This window comes from Rhinopithecus bieti, unplaced genomic scaffold (genome assembly GCF_001698545.2).
Source record: "Rhinopithecus bieti isolate Rb0 unplaced genomic scaffold, ASM169854v2 scaffold_28547, whole genome shotgun sequence".
NCBI lineage: Eukaryota > Metazoa > Chordata > Mammalia > Primates > Cercopithecidae > Rhinopithecus > Rhinopithecus bieti.
Genome location: NW_016813480.1, coordinates 3,796,433 through 3,811,756, shown reverse-complemented (window position 1 = coordinate 3,811,756; position 15,324 = coordinate 3,796,433). Strand labels below are relative to the sequence as shown.

The following is a 15,324-nucleotide window of genomic DNA, read 5'->3' as shown; positions in this document are numbered from 1 at the left end:
CTCAGTCTGCCGGCTCTCCAAGGGTTTCTGTAAGCTGAGTCCAAAGTGGCATCTGAGCTTTGGCCTCTCTCTGGTCCCTTGTCTTCTGAACACCTCAGAGGTGCTCACAGGCCCCACATCTGAAACTGGATTCATTGTTGTTCCTGCTGAACCTTTTCCTCCTCCTGTGTTTGCATCTGGATGGTCAGCAAAGGGCCGTCCATTGTTCAGGACCCAGCTTCAGTGCTGATTCTCTCCCCGCCCTTCTCCAAGTTCTTCACTCCTCCATGTCACCTCTCCTGAGCCTAGCACAATCTCTGTAAGGGCATCATCACCTTATCGCATGATAAGTGTCTGCACAGCGAGGTCACCTTGAGGACTGTGAGTTCATGAGCGCAGAGGCTGTGTCTTGGGTGACTTTGTTTCCAGCATTGGGTCTCACACACAGTAGGTGCAGTACAAATGCTAAATGAACGAGAGGTCAAGAAGTCATGTTTTTTTGTTTTTGTTTTTGTTTTTTAATTTTTTTTTTGAGACGGAGCCTCGCTCTGCCGCCCAGGCTGGAGTGCGGTGGCCGGATCTCAGCTCACTGCAAGCTCCGCCTCCTGGGTTTATGCCATTCTCCTGCCTCAGCCTCCCGAGTAGCTGGGACTATAGGCGCCCGCCACCTCGCCCGGCTAGTTTTTTGTATTTTTTAGTAGAGACGGGGTTTCACCGTATTAGCCAGGATGGTCTCGATCTCCTGACCTCGTGATCCGCCCGTCTCAGCCTCCCAAAGTGCTGGGATTACAGGCTTGAGCCACCGCGCCCGGCCAAAGTCATGTTTTTAAAAAGAAGATGCATATGGATTGGCAGAAAGGGGGAAGGGGAATCACGTACTACCATCTAATAGAATGGAGTTTCTGCAGGGCTTCTAGTTCCGTGGTAAATAAATGTAACTCTTATTGAAGTTTTAGGCTGGAAAACTGATTTTGTTTTGTTTTATTCTTGTGATTTTCCTTCATTACGTAAGTGTCTTTAACTAAGGTAAACTTTCAGATAAAACAAAGGCCTGGGTAGGTCTGGAATACACTTGAGCCCCAAAGGTTTTCATTTCCTAATGATAATGAGTCAAGTAAGTTGCCAGTTGAGGCTATGAAATATCATTCCCTTTAAAACAGGTTAGAATGTTAGCAGCCTGGTGGACTGGTCGATGTTTGGCCTTCCCTGAAGGACAGGGAACCTGGGACCAACTTCTTTTCTTGAGGGCCTGTCACATCTGTGTTTTGCAGACTGCCCAGCAGCTAATTGAAAAATACGTTTCTAAAACTACCTGCTTGTTTTTGGCTTTGTTGTAATGTCAGCTGTGATTCCGATCAGCTGTAGCTATTGACAAGATCTGAAATTCAGATTTGGAGTTATTATTTGCTGTGTACTCCACGCTCCCACTCTTTGGCAGTTATGCATGTGTGATTTTTGCAGGAATAGCTTTCTAACAGAAATGTGGACACAAGAGTTTCTTTTTCTCCATCATAACTCAGCTCTCCACTTCTTCCTGAGACTGATCATTTTTCGAGGCAGGAGCATAACACCTTCTCTAGGATTTGTCAGCTTCTAAAAAGAACCTTTTTGGAAGGACTTGTATGAGCTTGGGTTTCACCATCATTACTGGGGAGGCACCAAGACTGCACGTATCTCTGGTGAATTAATGTCTACACAACACCTTTCATAGCAGTAGTTCCCAGCTAGCATACCTGCTTCTGCCAGTACAGAGCCAGAAAAAAAAAAAAAATTAAGTACTTTAATGCCAATATCCCCCCACCATGGGAGAAATGAACTGTAAAAATGGCATCATTACCAACAGCTCATGTGATAGGAGGGAATTGACCTTGATTTGGGACCCAATCCACCTTTTTTTATTTTTTTTGATTCAACTTTCTTTCTCAAAAAAATGGTGATAAAATGCACGTAACATAACATTTACTATTTTATAGTGTGCCATTACGTGGCAGTTGGTAGATTCACAGTGTTGTTTAACCATTACCACTGTCTAGTTCCAGAATATTTTCATCTCCCCAAAAGGGAACCCCATACGTGTGAAGCAGTCCTTCCCCTTTCCCTTTCCCCACCTCCCTGCCCTACAGCCCCTGGCAACCACTAGCCTGTTTTCAGTCGGTACAAATTTGCCTGTTTTGGACATTTCATATAATCGTATAATACACAGCCTTTGAGGTTGCGCTTTTTCACTTAGCATAATATTTTCAGTCTTTGTCCCTGCGAAGTGTGTATCTATACCATATTTTTTTATATGGCTGAATAATTCTCCATTGTATGCATCGACCACATTTGCTTACACATTTGTCAGTTGGTGGACATTTGGGTCATTTCTACTTTTGATTTCTGTGAATAACACAGCTATGGATATTGTACTGGTATCTGTCTGAGTCCATTTTCCATTCATTTGGGTATATTCTTAGGAGTGGAATTGGTGGGTGATGCGATAATTCTGTGTCTAACTTACCAAGGAACAGTGGCTGCACCATTTTACATCTCACCAAGTAACATGCAAGAGTTCCAGTTTCTCCATCTCCTCTCCAACACTTATTTTCTGAGTTATTTTGGTTTTTGGATTTTTTTAATAGCCATCCTAGTAGGTGTGAAGTGCTATCTCATTGTAGTTTTGATTTGCATTTCCCTAATGACTAATGATACTGATTATCTTTATGTGCTTGTTGGCTATTGTGTATTTTCTTTGAATAAGGGTCTATTCAAGGCTTTTGCCCGTTTTTTAATCAAGTTGTTTGTTTTTCTCTTTTTGCTTTTGAGTTGTAGGTGTTCTTTATATGTTCTGGATACTAGACCTTTATCAGACATAATTTGCAAATATTTTCTCCCATTTTGTGCTTATCTTTTCATTTCCTTGATAATGACCTTTGATGCACAAAAGTTTTTAATTTTCATGAAGTCCCATTAATCTGTCCTTTATTTTGGTACTTGCATTTGGCCATTGCCAAAGCCAAGGTCATAAAGATTTACGCCTGTATTTTCCTCTAAGATTTATATTGTTCTAGCTCTTATATCTATGCTTTTAATTAATATTAATTTAAAAATTATAATTTATATGCCTCTGGGGTACGAAGTTATGTTTTGATACAGCTATACAATGTGAAATGATTAAATCAAGCTAATTAACATAGTCATCACTTCACCAAGTTACCATTTTTTGTGGTGAGACATTTGAAATTTACTCTTAATTATTCTGAAGTATATAACACATTATTATTGACTATAGTTACCCTATTGTGCAATAGATCTTAAAACTTAATCCTTTTGATGCGTTCATGTCCTTTGTAGCAACATGGATGAAGCTGGAAGCCATCATTCTGAGCAAACTATTGCAAGGACAGAAAACCAAACACCACATGTTCTCACTCATAGGTGGGAACTGAACAATGAGAACACCTAGACACAGGGCGGGGAACATCACACACCAGGGCCTATCGTGGGGTGGGGGAATGGGGGAGGGATAGCATTAGGAGAAATACCTAATGTAAATGACGAGTTAATACGTGCAGCAAACCAACACAGCACATGTGTACATATGTAACAAACCTGCACATTGTGTGCATATACTCTAGAACTTAAAGTATTAAAAAAAAAAACTTACTCCTTTTGTCTAATTGAAATTTTGTACCCTTTGACCAACAGTTTCCCATTCCCTCACTCCTCCACTCTCAACCCCAATCTCTGGTAACCATCATTGTCCTTTCCACTTCTATGAGTTCAACTTTTTAAGATTCCATATATAAATGAGATCATGCAGCACTTGTCTTACTGTGCCTGGCTTATTTCATTTAGCATAGTGTCCTCTTGGTTTATCCATGTTATAGGAAATAACAGGATGTCCTTTTTAAGGCTGAATAGTATTCCATTTGTGTGTGTGTGTGTGTGTGTGTGTGTGTGTGTACAGTTTTTTCATCCACTCATTCATTGATGGATGCCTAGGTTGGTTTCATATCATGGCTATTATGAATAATGCTGCAGAGGAGCACAGATATCCCTTCAGCGTACTGATTCTCACTCCTTTGGATTATATACCCAGAAGTGAGATTGCTGGATCATATGATAGTTCTATTTTTAATTTTTTGGACAAACTTCCACTGTTTTCCATAGTAGTTATACTAATTTATTTTCCCATCAACAGTGTACAGGGGTTCCTTTTTCTCTGCATTCTCACCAATATTTGTTAGCTTTCTTTTTTTTTTTTAAATAATAACCATTCCAACATATGTGAGGTAGTATCTCATTGTGATTTTAATTGGCCTTTCTCTGATGATTAGTTGTTTGAGCATTTTTCATATACCTGTTTATCATTTGTATATCTTCTTTTAAGAAATGTCTATTCAGGTCCTTTGTTCTTTTTTTAATTGAGTTATGTTTTCTTGATATTGTTTGAGTTCCTTGTATATTTTGGATATTAATCTCTTCGCAGATGTATAGCTTGCAAGTATTTTTTCCCACTCTGTAGGTTGTCTCTTCACTCTGTTGACTGTTTCCTCTGCTGTGCAGAAGCTTTATTGTTTGATGTCATCCCATTTGTCTGTTTTTGCTTTTGCTGCCTGTGCTTTCGGAGTTACATTGAAAAAATTACTGTCCAGACCATTGTCTTAGATCTTTCCCCTATCTTCCTCCAGTAGTTTTAGTTTTAATTCGTATATATAAGTCTTTAATTCATTTTGAGTTGTTTTTGTATATGGTGTGAGATAAGGATCAAGTTTCATTCTTCTGCATGTGAATATCCAGTTTTCCAACACCATTTATTAAAGATGCTGCTTTGTCTTCATTGTGTGTTATTAGCACCTTTATTGAAAATCAATTGACCATAAATGCATGGGTTTATTTCTGGGCATTCTATCCTGTTCCACTGGTCAGTGCATCTGTTTTTGTGTCAGTACCATGCCATTTTATTTGCAATAGCTTTATAACATATTTTGGATACAGGGAGTGTGATGCCTTCAGTCTTTCTCTTACTGCTCAAGATGGTTTTGGCTATTGAGGGTCTTTTGTGGTTCCATATAAACTTAAGGATTTTTTTCTCTTTCTGTGAAAAATGACATTGCCATCTTGATAGCGATTGCACTGAATCTGTAGATCACTTTGTGTAGTATGACTATTTTAACAATAGTGTTGTTTTACAGTTCCTGAACACAGGATAGCATTCCATTTACTTGTATTTTCTTCAATTCTTTGATCAGTGTTTTGTAGTTTTCTCTATATAGGTCTTTTACCCCTTGGTTAAATTTACGCATCAGTATTTTGTGTTGTTGTTGCACTTGTAAATGGAATTGCTTTCTTAATTTCATTTTTGGATAGTTCATTATTAATATATAAAAACACTACCCATTTCTGTATGTTGATCTTGTATCCTGCAACCTTACTAAATTTATTAGTTCTAAACAGTTTTTTGGTGGAGTCTTTAGGATTTTCTAAACATAAGATTATGTGTACCAACAAACAGATAATTTTGCTTTTTCCTTTCCTATCAGAATACTTTTTTTTACCCTCTTGCCTAACGACTCAGGCTGGGACTTTCAGTTCTATGTTGAAAAGAATTGGCAAGAGTGGGCATCCTTGTCTTGTTTCTAATCTTAGAGGAAAGGCTTTCAACTTTTCACCATTGAGTATGATGTTAGCTATGGGTTTTGTCATATTTTATTGTGTTGAGATATATTCCTTCTATACCTAATCTGTTGAGTTTTATCATGAAGAGGTGTCGAATGGTTTTTCTGCATCTGTTGAGATGATCACATTGTTTTTTATATTTTATTTTGTTAATGTGGTGTGTTTATATATTTGTGTATATGAAACCATGCTTGCATCCCAGGCACAAATCCCACATGACCATGGTGAATGATAGTTTCAATGTGTTGTTGAGTTCAGTTTGCTAATATTTTGTTGAGGACTTTTGTATCTATAGTCATCAGGGATGACTGTAAGTTTTTTTCTTGTGATGTCCTTGTCTGGCTTTGGTGTCAGGGTAATGCTGACTTTGTAAAATGGGTTTGGAAGTATCCCTTCCACTTCAGTATTTTGGAAAGTTTGGTAATTGGCATTAGTTCTTTAAGTGTTTGGTAGAATTCAGAAGAGCAGCTATCAGGTCTTGGCCTTTTCTTTGATGGGAGATTTTTTACTAGAGATCCAATCTCCTTCCTTGCTATTGGTCAGTTGTGATAGGTTGTGTCTAGGAACTTATCATTTCTTCTAGATTATCCAATTTGTTGCCATATGATTGTTTGTAGTAATGTCTAATTACCCTTTACATTTCTGTGATTATCTGTTATAGTGTCTCACCTTTCAATTCTCACTTTATTTGAGTCTCCCCTTTTTTTCCTAGTCAGTCTAGCTAGGAGTTTGTAGATTTCATCTTTGAAAAAAACCTACTTTTAGTTTCACTGATATTTTCCATTGTTTTTGTAGTCTCTGTTTCATTTATTTCACTCTGATCTTTTTTGTTTCCTTCCTTCTGCCAACTTTAGGCTTAGTTTGTTCTTCCTTTTGTAGTTCCTCAAAGTGTAACATTAGGTTGTTTATTTGAAACCTTTCTTCTCTTTTGCTATAGACATTTATTTCTATAAGTTCCCCTCTTAGGATTGCTTTTGCTGCAACCCATAAGTTTAGATATGCTGTGTTTCCATTTTCATTTGTTTCAAATATATTTATATCTTTGATCCATTTTAAGTTAATTTTGTATGTGGTGGGAAGGGCCCAATTCCATTGTTTAGCATGTAGAAATCCAGTTGTCCCAGCACCATTTACTGGAGAGATTATTCTTTTATTATTGAATGGTCTTCACATCCTTGTCAAAAATTAATTGACCATTGATGTATGGGTTTATTTCTGGACTCTCAATTATATTCTCTTGATTTGTAAGTGCCATGCTATTTTTATTATTGTAGTTTAGCAATAAGTTTTGAAATAGGTATGTGTAAGTTCTATAGCTTTGTTCTTTTTTCAAGATTATTTTGGTTATTTTGGGTCCCTTATAATTCCATGTGAATCTTAAGTTCAGCTTTTCTATCTCTGCAAAAAAAAAAAAAAAAAAATGGGATTTTGATAGGAGTTACACTGAATCTGTAAAACACTTCGATTAGTATTGCTGTCTTAACACAGGGTATTTTTCAATTTATTTGGGATGTCTTTAATTTTTTCAGCAGTGTTTTATAGTTTTTTATTTATTTATTTATTTATTTTAGACGGCCCAGGCTGGAGTGCAGTGGCACCATCTCGGCTCACTACAAGCTCCGCCTCCCGAGTTCACGCCATTCTCCTGCCTCAGCCTCACAAGTAGCTGGGACTACAGGTGCCCGCCACCACGCCTAGCTAATTGCTTTGTATTTTTAGTAGAGACGGGGTTTCTATATTAATATACAAATTGATGGAACCCATATGGCCCTAACAGAGGCAAAAGAAAACTCATTCCGAAGAACTAGAGCACACACAGGAAATGAACCACAATGAAGGAGAAAGTCCTTCTGTACTGAGGATAGGCAAATTAGCTTCCCAATAGCTGGAATTGCAAGGAAAGTCTGAAAGATTCTATAAAATAGTGATGAAAGAAGATACAGAAATTAAAAAGCAAGAGAAGGGTAGTATGTAAGAACAGGTGGATTTGGAAGAAAAATAAAACATATAGACATGAAAAGTCCAGTGATTTAAATTAAAACATATTGGAAATTTTTAAGGTAGTTTAGATAAAACTGAAGGGAGAAGGGGAATGAAAAACATGGAAGCGATTTAGGGATGTGGAAGATAGAATGAGATTGATATGGAGATACTGTAGATAGAAGCTCCAGGAGAAAGTAAAATAGAGAATGGAGGGGAGGCAGGAATCTCAGTGTTTTCTGTAAGTGAAGATCCACAAACGTTCAAGCTGTTGTAGCTTTCCAGAGCTGAGCAACTGAACAGGATATAAAAACAAACCTATTCCTGGCTAACACGGTGAAACCCTGTCTCTACTAAAAAATACAAAAAACTAGCCAGGCGAGGTGGCGGGCGCCTGTAGTCCCAGCTACTCGGGAGGGTGAGGCAGGAGAATGGCGTGAACCCGGGGGGCGGAGCTTGTAGTGAGCTGAGATCTGGCCACTGCACTCCAGCCCAGGCAACAGAGCGAGACTCCGTCTCAAAAAAAAAAAAAAAAAAAAAAAACTATAACCAGTCATACTAAATATTGTCATGAAACTGTAGCCCATCAAAGACATAGGGAATTATTGTAAAAGCAACCAGAAGGAAAAGACAGATTCCCTGCAAAAAATGGCAACCTGAGTAAGCTTCAGTGCTGAGGACAAGAAGAGATGGGAAAATCAGAGTTGTGTGTTCTAAAGTGTTTGCATTATTCAAGAAGGGGGTTAAATTATTTTCTAACTTTTGACCTTGTCAGATATGAAGGCTAGAAATGTAAGGGTGACCACTGAAATAAATAATAAAGTATTCCTCTAAACCAAAAAAAAAAAAAAGCAAAAAACATGATAAACAGGAAGCATAAAAGAAATGACACCATTTATACATATTTTTAAATATAATTAGATATTAACTACCCATACGTATCTATGAAGCAACAGTATAAAATGTAGACTGGAAAGTTATTTCTTTTTTATAGAAGGGAGAAGAATGGGGAGTATAAGGAATTTACATTTGAGACTTTATTATTTTATTAAAATCTGAAGTAGTTATCATAGTTAGGCCTGCTCCTGACATTTGCAGGACTCAGTGTAACAGTACCCATGGAGACCTTGAACCACGCACAAATATGCAAAAGTTACAAATCAAGCTAGCACAGAATTCTGTCCCTTCGTGATGACACCTTCATAAAGTCTGGTGCGCTTCCTGATTCCTGGCTTATTTGAAGGCCTCAGCCAGAGCAAGGCAGTGTGGGAAAGAGCTCACTCCCTGGACACCCTGTCTTTGCTTCTGCCTGCACTGAGGGCATCTGCACACGTATGGTGTGGTGGACATCCCAGCCCACGCATCCAGGTTCTGTTCACACCCCCATGCAAAAAACACCCCTTGGCCACCCCCACAGGCCTGGGGCGTGCACACTGGCTATATGGTCTACTTTTAGGGGGATGGAGCTCAGGATGAAGTCAAGTTAGCCTTGGATGCAGGCCTGGGACTTCTAGGGTTCCAAATAACTGAGATGGTGGACGGCAGGCCTGGGCCATGGGAGGAGGTACCTCCTTGGCTGTGGACCCCTCACTGTGTGTGGAGGAAGGGATGTGGCACAGAGTGGGTTCCTCTGAAGCAAGAGGTCACATTTTTAAATAATATTTCATTATAGGCTGAGCGCAGTGGCTCACGCCTGTAATCCCAGCACTTTGGGAGGCTGAGGTGGGTGGATCACCTGAGGTCAGGAGTTCAAGACCAGCCTGGCCAACATGGCAAAACGCCATCTCTACTAAAAATGCAAAAATTAGCCAGGCATGGTGGCACGTACCTGTAATCCCAGCTACTGGAGAGGCTGAGGCAGGAGAATCGCTTGAACCTGATAGGCAGAGGCTGCAGTGAGCCGAGATTGCGCCACTGCACTCCAGCCTGGGCGACACAGCAAGACTCTGTCTCAAAAAACAAAAAGAAAAAAAAATCATTATACAAAAAGAAGAGAGAGAAAAGTGTTCACCATTCTAGGCGGCATCTGCCAGCACGGGAGCCCTGCCAGCGAAGCCCCATCTGACCTTTGTCAAGTTATTTGACGCAGCTGAGTCTGTTTTCTCATCTGCCTGGTGAGAAACCAACATGTGTCATTTCAATGGTCCCTCCCATTCCTGAGGATCTGTGACATTCTCATAAGACCCATTATGAGGAGAAGCTTATGGGACGGCCAGCGTGGTTCAGGGGGCACGTCCCTGTGGTCCGGGGTATGGGGGCAGAGCTAGTCCTGCATGGTCCTCAGCTTCTGAGGAAGTGATGTATCGGGTGCCCGTTATGTCCTCATGTGGGGACTGGCTGGTGAGGCTACCTTGGGGCCAGGCAGGGGGAGGAGCCCCCTCTGCACACAGTACCCTTCATTTTGTGCAGGAGTCGTGGCCAGTGCTGGGAACGTGTTGGACAGGGAGGACACGTCCTTCTTTATACCTGCCACATTCTGAAACCAGGCAGCACAGGGAGCTGCGAACAGTCGGTGATGGCAGCTACACAGAGAGACAGGTGTCATGGGCTCACTTCTCCTGTGTCTGCACATCCGTGCCATCCAGGGCAATTGCTCAGCCGGACCCAGTGAGATTAACTTGGCCCATAGAAGAAAGAGGAGAGGGGAGGGAGGACCAGTGTGAAAGGAGGGAGAGAGTATTTTTCTTCCTCAGCCATGAGACGTTTTACCAAGCTTAGCTAGCTGAGGCTCGCCCTTAATTGGTGATGAATTAAACATTGTTATTTCAACCAAGGCACTCAGAAAAATGCTCTCTCTTGGAAATTGAAAATGAGCTTCAGCTCAAAGAACTGTGAAGAACAGCCAGGGTCCCCCTCCTCTTTCGATGGCCCTGGGGGAGCTAGGGGTCTGCAGTCATGGGAGGGGCCTCCTCAGGCTCCAGACTCACCAATAGTCGGGGCAGGGGGGTACATGGGATTCCAGCACCTGCAGCTTCTTCTACAAGTCTGTATGTCCTCACATTCCCACAAACGCGATGGGGGCTATATTTGTCTGCCTGGGCTGCCACAATGAAGTGCCATAGGCTACGTGGCTTAAACAGCAGACATTGAGTGTGTCACAGTCTGGAGGCTGGAAGTCCAAACTCGAGCTATCTACAGATTGGTTTCTTGTGCAAGCGCTCTCCTTGGCTTACATGTGGCTGTGTGTTCTGTGGTCTTCCCTCCGTGGGTGCCTGTGTCCTCATCTCCTCTTATTAGGACAGCACCCATGCTGGATTAGGGCCTGCCCTGATGACGTCATTTTACCTTAATTACCACTTTAAAGGCCCTGTTTCCAAATACAGTCCCATTCTGAGGTACTAGGGGTAATGACTTCAACATGTGAATTTAGAGGGGACATTCAGCCCATAATCTATGATGCCTCTAGGTCACTGGCAAACTCCCAAAATGACAAGTGAAATGACAGCCTGATAGTAAAAATCAAAGCACTTTGACCTGCCTGGGTGGTTTTCAAGCAGTCCCTTTGGGTTTATAGAAATAAACAGACTGGGCATGGTGGCACACATCTGTAATCCTAGCACTTTGGGAGGCTGAGGCCGGAGGGTCACTTAAAGCCAGGAGTTTGAGACCAGCTTGGGCAGCAAAGCAAGGCCCTGTCTATACAAAAAATGTTTACAATTAGCCAGGTGTGGTGACGCACACCTGGAGTCCCAGCTACTCAAGAGGCTGAGGTGGGAGAATTGCTTGAGCCCGGGAGTTCGAGGCTGCAGTGAGCTGTGATTGTGCCACTGCACTCCAGTCTGGACAACAGTGAGACCCCAGCTTTTTAAAAATTAGAATAGAAATAGCCAAGCTCCCCAGCAGTTCCACATTTCTTCACAGCAGTGGCAACCTTGCAGGGAATAGGTTCAGGTAAGGCAGGGACTGCTCCTTAGGCGTCTGTTTTAGAAAACTCGCCTTGACTTTTCATTGGGGTTCAAAATAATCAAGTTCTGCAGAACGAAACTGGGCTGTGGCTGGGGTCCTGAGGCCTCCGCGGGGCTCTCACCACGTGCAGGCAGGGGGCTGCAGGCAGGAGTGAGCGCTGAGACCTTTACCCGGAAACAGGCCTCTCCTTGCAGAAGTGTCCTGAAAAGCCCAGGGTCCCGCGGGTATGGACCGGGCACAGGCACACTTCAGCGAGGAGGAGGCGCTGGCTGCGGGAGGGACTGGAAACGGCGTTTTCCACAACAGGGAGCCAGCAGCGAGGCGCCCAGATGGCATGTGCTGGAAATCACGGGCAGCTGGTGAAGCAGCAAGCCTTACCCGACGTGGGGAGGTGATCCCCCACCTCAGCCCACCCCCTTCTGTCTGTCTCCTTGTACAACCCGAGTGTTCAGGTGACTCGAGACTGACGCGCTTGCTTTATCCGCAGGCTGAATGAGCGCGACCGCCTGATCAAGAGGCTGGGCCGGAAGACGCCCCCGACGCTGTTCCGGGGCAGCTCCCTGCAGCAGGGCGTCCCGCGTGAGTACGGCGGGCGGGGGCTGATGGGGAGTGGGTGTCGGTGGAGGGCGGGGCTGATGGGGAGTTGGAGTGGGTGCTGATGGGGGGCTGGGTGGGTGCTGATGGGGTTGCGGGCGGGGCGCGCGTTTGGAAGTGGAACTGCAACATGTGTATTTGGCCCCAGAAACGTGCAGCTTGAGTATAGGTAATTCCCTGGGACCACAAAATCCTTAAACTTAAAATCATTAAACTTAAAATCCTGATGAGGTTATGATCCTTCCATCAGCCTCCCAAGAGGACTTTTTTAAGGTTGAAGCAGTATGACCTTTAAACTGTTGCCCCTAAAGCTAGCAATATGAACTGTTTTGTGTAGTATTGCCATATTGATTGAAACAATGACCATCATTGGGGAAAAACATCACGCTTCTCCCAGGAAGGCTGCCCCACGTCTAAGGCTGACGTCCCCTGCCACCCCGCCCCACCTCCAGATTCCAGAGGAGAGTGGGAGGCTGGGAAACATCCCCTCTCCCCTGCCTCCGACTTTGGAGCTCGGCGGGCGCGGGGGAGCTCATGGGCTTGTTTTTAGCAATCCAGTCATCAGATCCCAGCTGAGGCAGATCCAGGCCACCTTCCCCAGGGCCAAGGCCAACCCAGCCCTGCCTCTCTGGGTCCTGCAGCCTTCCCCAGCCCCTCTCCACCCCCATCATGTGCACATGCCAGCTTTTCCTCCCATACCTACTCCCTGCTTCCCTTTCCCTTCCCTAGGAGTTTAGAGGGAAACTGGTAGAAAAAGATGAGTTGGGCCGGACGCGGTGGCTCAGGCCTGTAATCCTAGCACTTTGGGAGGCCGAGGTGGGTGAATCACTTGAGGTCGGGAGTTCGAGACCAGCCTGACCAACATGGTGAAACCTCATCTCTATTAAAAATACAAATTAGCCGGGCGTGGTGGCGCACGTCTGTAATCCCAGCTACTTGGGAGGCTGAGGCAGGAGAATCACTTGAACCCAGGAAGCGGGGGTTGTAGCTAGGCAAGATCATGCCATTGCACTCCAGCCTGGGCAACAAGAGTGAAACTCCATCTCAAAGAAAGAAAGAGAGAGAGGGAGGGAGGGAGGGAGGGAGGGAAGGAAGGAGACAGGTTTCTGAACGTGAAGAATCATTGTTCACACAGTATAGGCAGTGAAGGATCTGTGTTCAGTTGAGCTCCGCCTGTCAACAGGTATTGGCAGATTTTCTCAATGGAGAGAGAAGGAGGGAGACAGAATATCATTGCTTTTCAGTGATCTACTCCCTGTCCTCACTTTGCCATGTGGAATATCGTATGGGAAGAAGGGGACTGATGTGCTTCTGTCCTTTAATGCTCCACTGCCCTGGGAGGTGGCTAATGCCACCCCAAAGAGACAAAGCAGAGGCTCAGGTCAGAAAGTGGTTGGCCCAGCATTGCTCAGTGGCATGCCATGAGGTCTGGATTGCAGCCTCAGACTCTGGCCCAAAAGAGAGGTCAAGTCAAGAGGTTTGATGGGACAGGAGTGCTAACTGTAGGGCAGACCTCTGGAAATGGGCTGCCTGGGTTCCTGTCCCTGCCTCCCTACTTTTTTGTGACTTTGGGCAATTTACTTAATGTCTGCTTCTGCATCTGTAAAGTTGGGTAATATGAGAACTTACTGGACGCTAGAGGTTCGGTGTAGATCCTGCCACCCACAGCTGCACAGAAAGCCAATCCCTGAGGCAACAGTTATTGCCAAGGAAGAAGACTTTATCTGGTGCTATAGCCAAGGAGGTGGTGGATTAGTCTCAAATCCATCTCCCTCACGGACTAAAATTAGGGGTTTATATAGCAGGGAAGAAATGTTAGCAATGTGTAAGAAAACAGGAGTCAGGATGGGTAAGGAAGCAATCAAGATTAATGAGGGGCTTAGCATCTTCATTGTCTGCATGAGATCATTGGGTGAGTTTCAGATCTTTGCTACTTTTTGAGAGGCCTGGGGGTCCTTACGGAGGAAGGAACTCAGATAAAACAAATATTAAGTGTCAAGCTTTAAGACCAGAAAGGTCGTTTCTATGTTAGAAAAAAGAAAAAAAAAAAAACTGTCTGTGGGACTATTGGGTCAGTTTCAATTAGGAGGATTAAATGAGATCATAAAGTGCCTAGAACAGTAAAGGCAATATAGAGTCCAATAAATGTTGGGTATTATTTTTCTGTCATTAGCTGAATAATTTTGAGAAACTTAATTTCTCTAAATTTTTATTTTCTCCTATGGAAGAAAAAGAATTTTAATGATAAACATCTTCCACAGTCCTTGTGAGTCTTCATGACAGTAGGTGTAAAGCACCTTCTGTATGCCAGACACAGAGACAACACATACAGGTTCCCAGAACTCTACAGGGTCTGTTCTGTGGAGCCGTGTTGCCTCTCTGATGAATGTTTCAAAATAACCATAGACAGAATATACACGAGATATATATTGTGATCAAAGACCGAATGAGAATTTTTATGGGAGAGTCATAAATGTCTTAAGACAACTACTAAATGCTTTTCTTAAGTCAATATTTGGAAGGCCAAAAAAAATCTACTGAATAAATATAAGAAATAAGAAGGCTTCCAAAATCACACCAATTTTTTAAGCACTCAGTGACTAGTACCAGAACCTGATGGATAACTTAGGACATTTCTGTCACTAACAGCCGGAGAAGATCATCGGGTGGTCAGAGCCGGTCCTGGGGTGCAGGACGGGCATATAGCAGATCTCAGCCTTTTATGTTCCCCCTGGGTCTGTCCAGGAAACTGGCAGGAAAAACTCTAATCTTGGTAGTATTTTAGTTCCTGTGAGCCACCAACATACAATATTTGTAATCAGCATTTCCTGCAGAGTCTGATTTCCTCATTGTCCCCATGGTCTTCTCATTTCTATGGCCATTAGGAATCTTTCCAGACAGGAAACTGCTATTTTCATTAAGATGCTATCAGAGCGCAGATTCAAAGGAATGCTACTTAAGGGGAGTTTTATTCCAAAATAATGAAAAAAAAAATGACATGGTTTTATGGATTTTACCAAATGTTCTACCCAGAGAAGACAAAACAGCTAAGAAATCCATCTATCTTCCCACCTCCTTTCACCTACACGATTCCATCCTCCATTCTGGCTGTGGCTATTTAGAAAGCAGATGCTTTAGGAAGCCAGCCAGGGAAAGTTGGGTCCATGAGAGCTCCCTCCAGGCCCCCATCAGGACTTTTCTGGC

The 15,324-nt window shown here is 43.0% G+C and overlaps 1 protein-coding gene across 1 annotated transcript in view; it reads left to right on the top strand.

Moving 5' to 3' along the window:
* LOC108512908 (phospholipid-transporting ATPase IB-like) overlaps nucleotides 1–15,324 on the top strand; it is a 346,886-nt gene that overhangs the window by 321,637 nt on the left and 9,925 nt on the right. Inside the window, exon 13 of the mRNA XM_017848466.1 lies at nucleotides 12,014–12,105. Coding sequence (XP_017703955.1) covers nucleotides 12,014–12,105 — 92 coding nt within the window. The remainder of the gene's footprint in view (nucleotides 1–12,013; nucleotides 12,106–15,324) is intronic.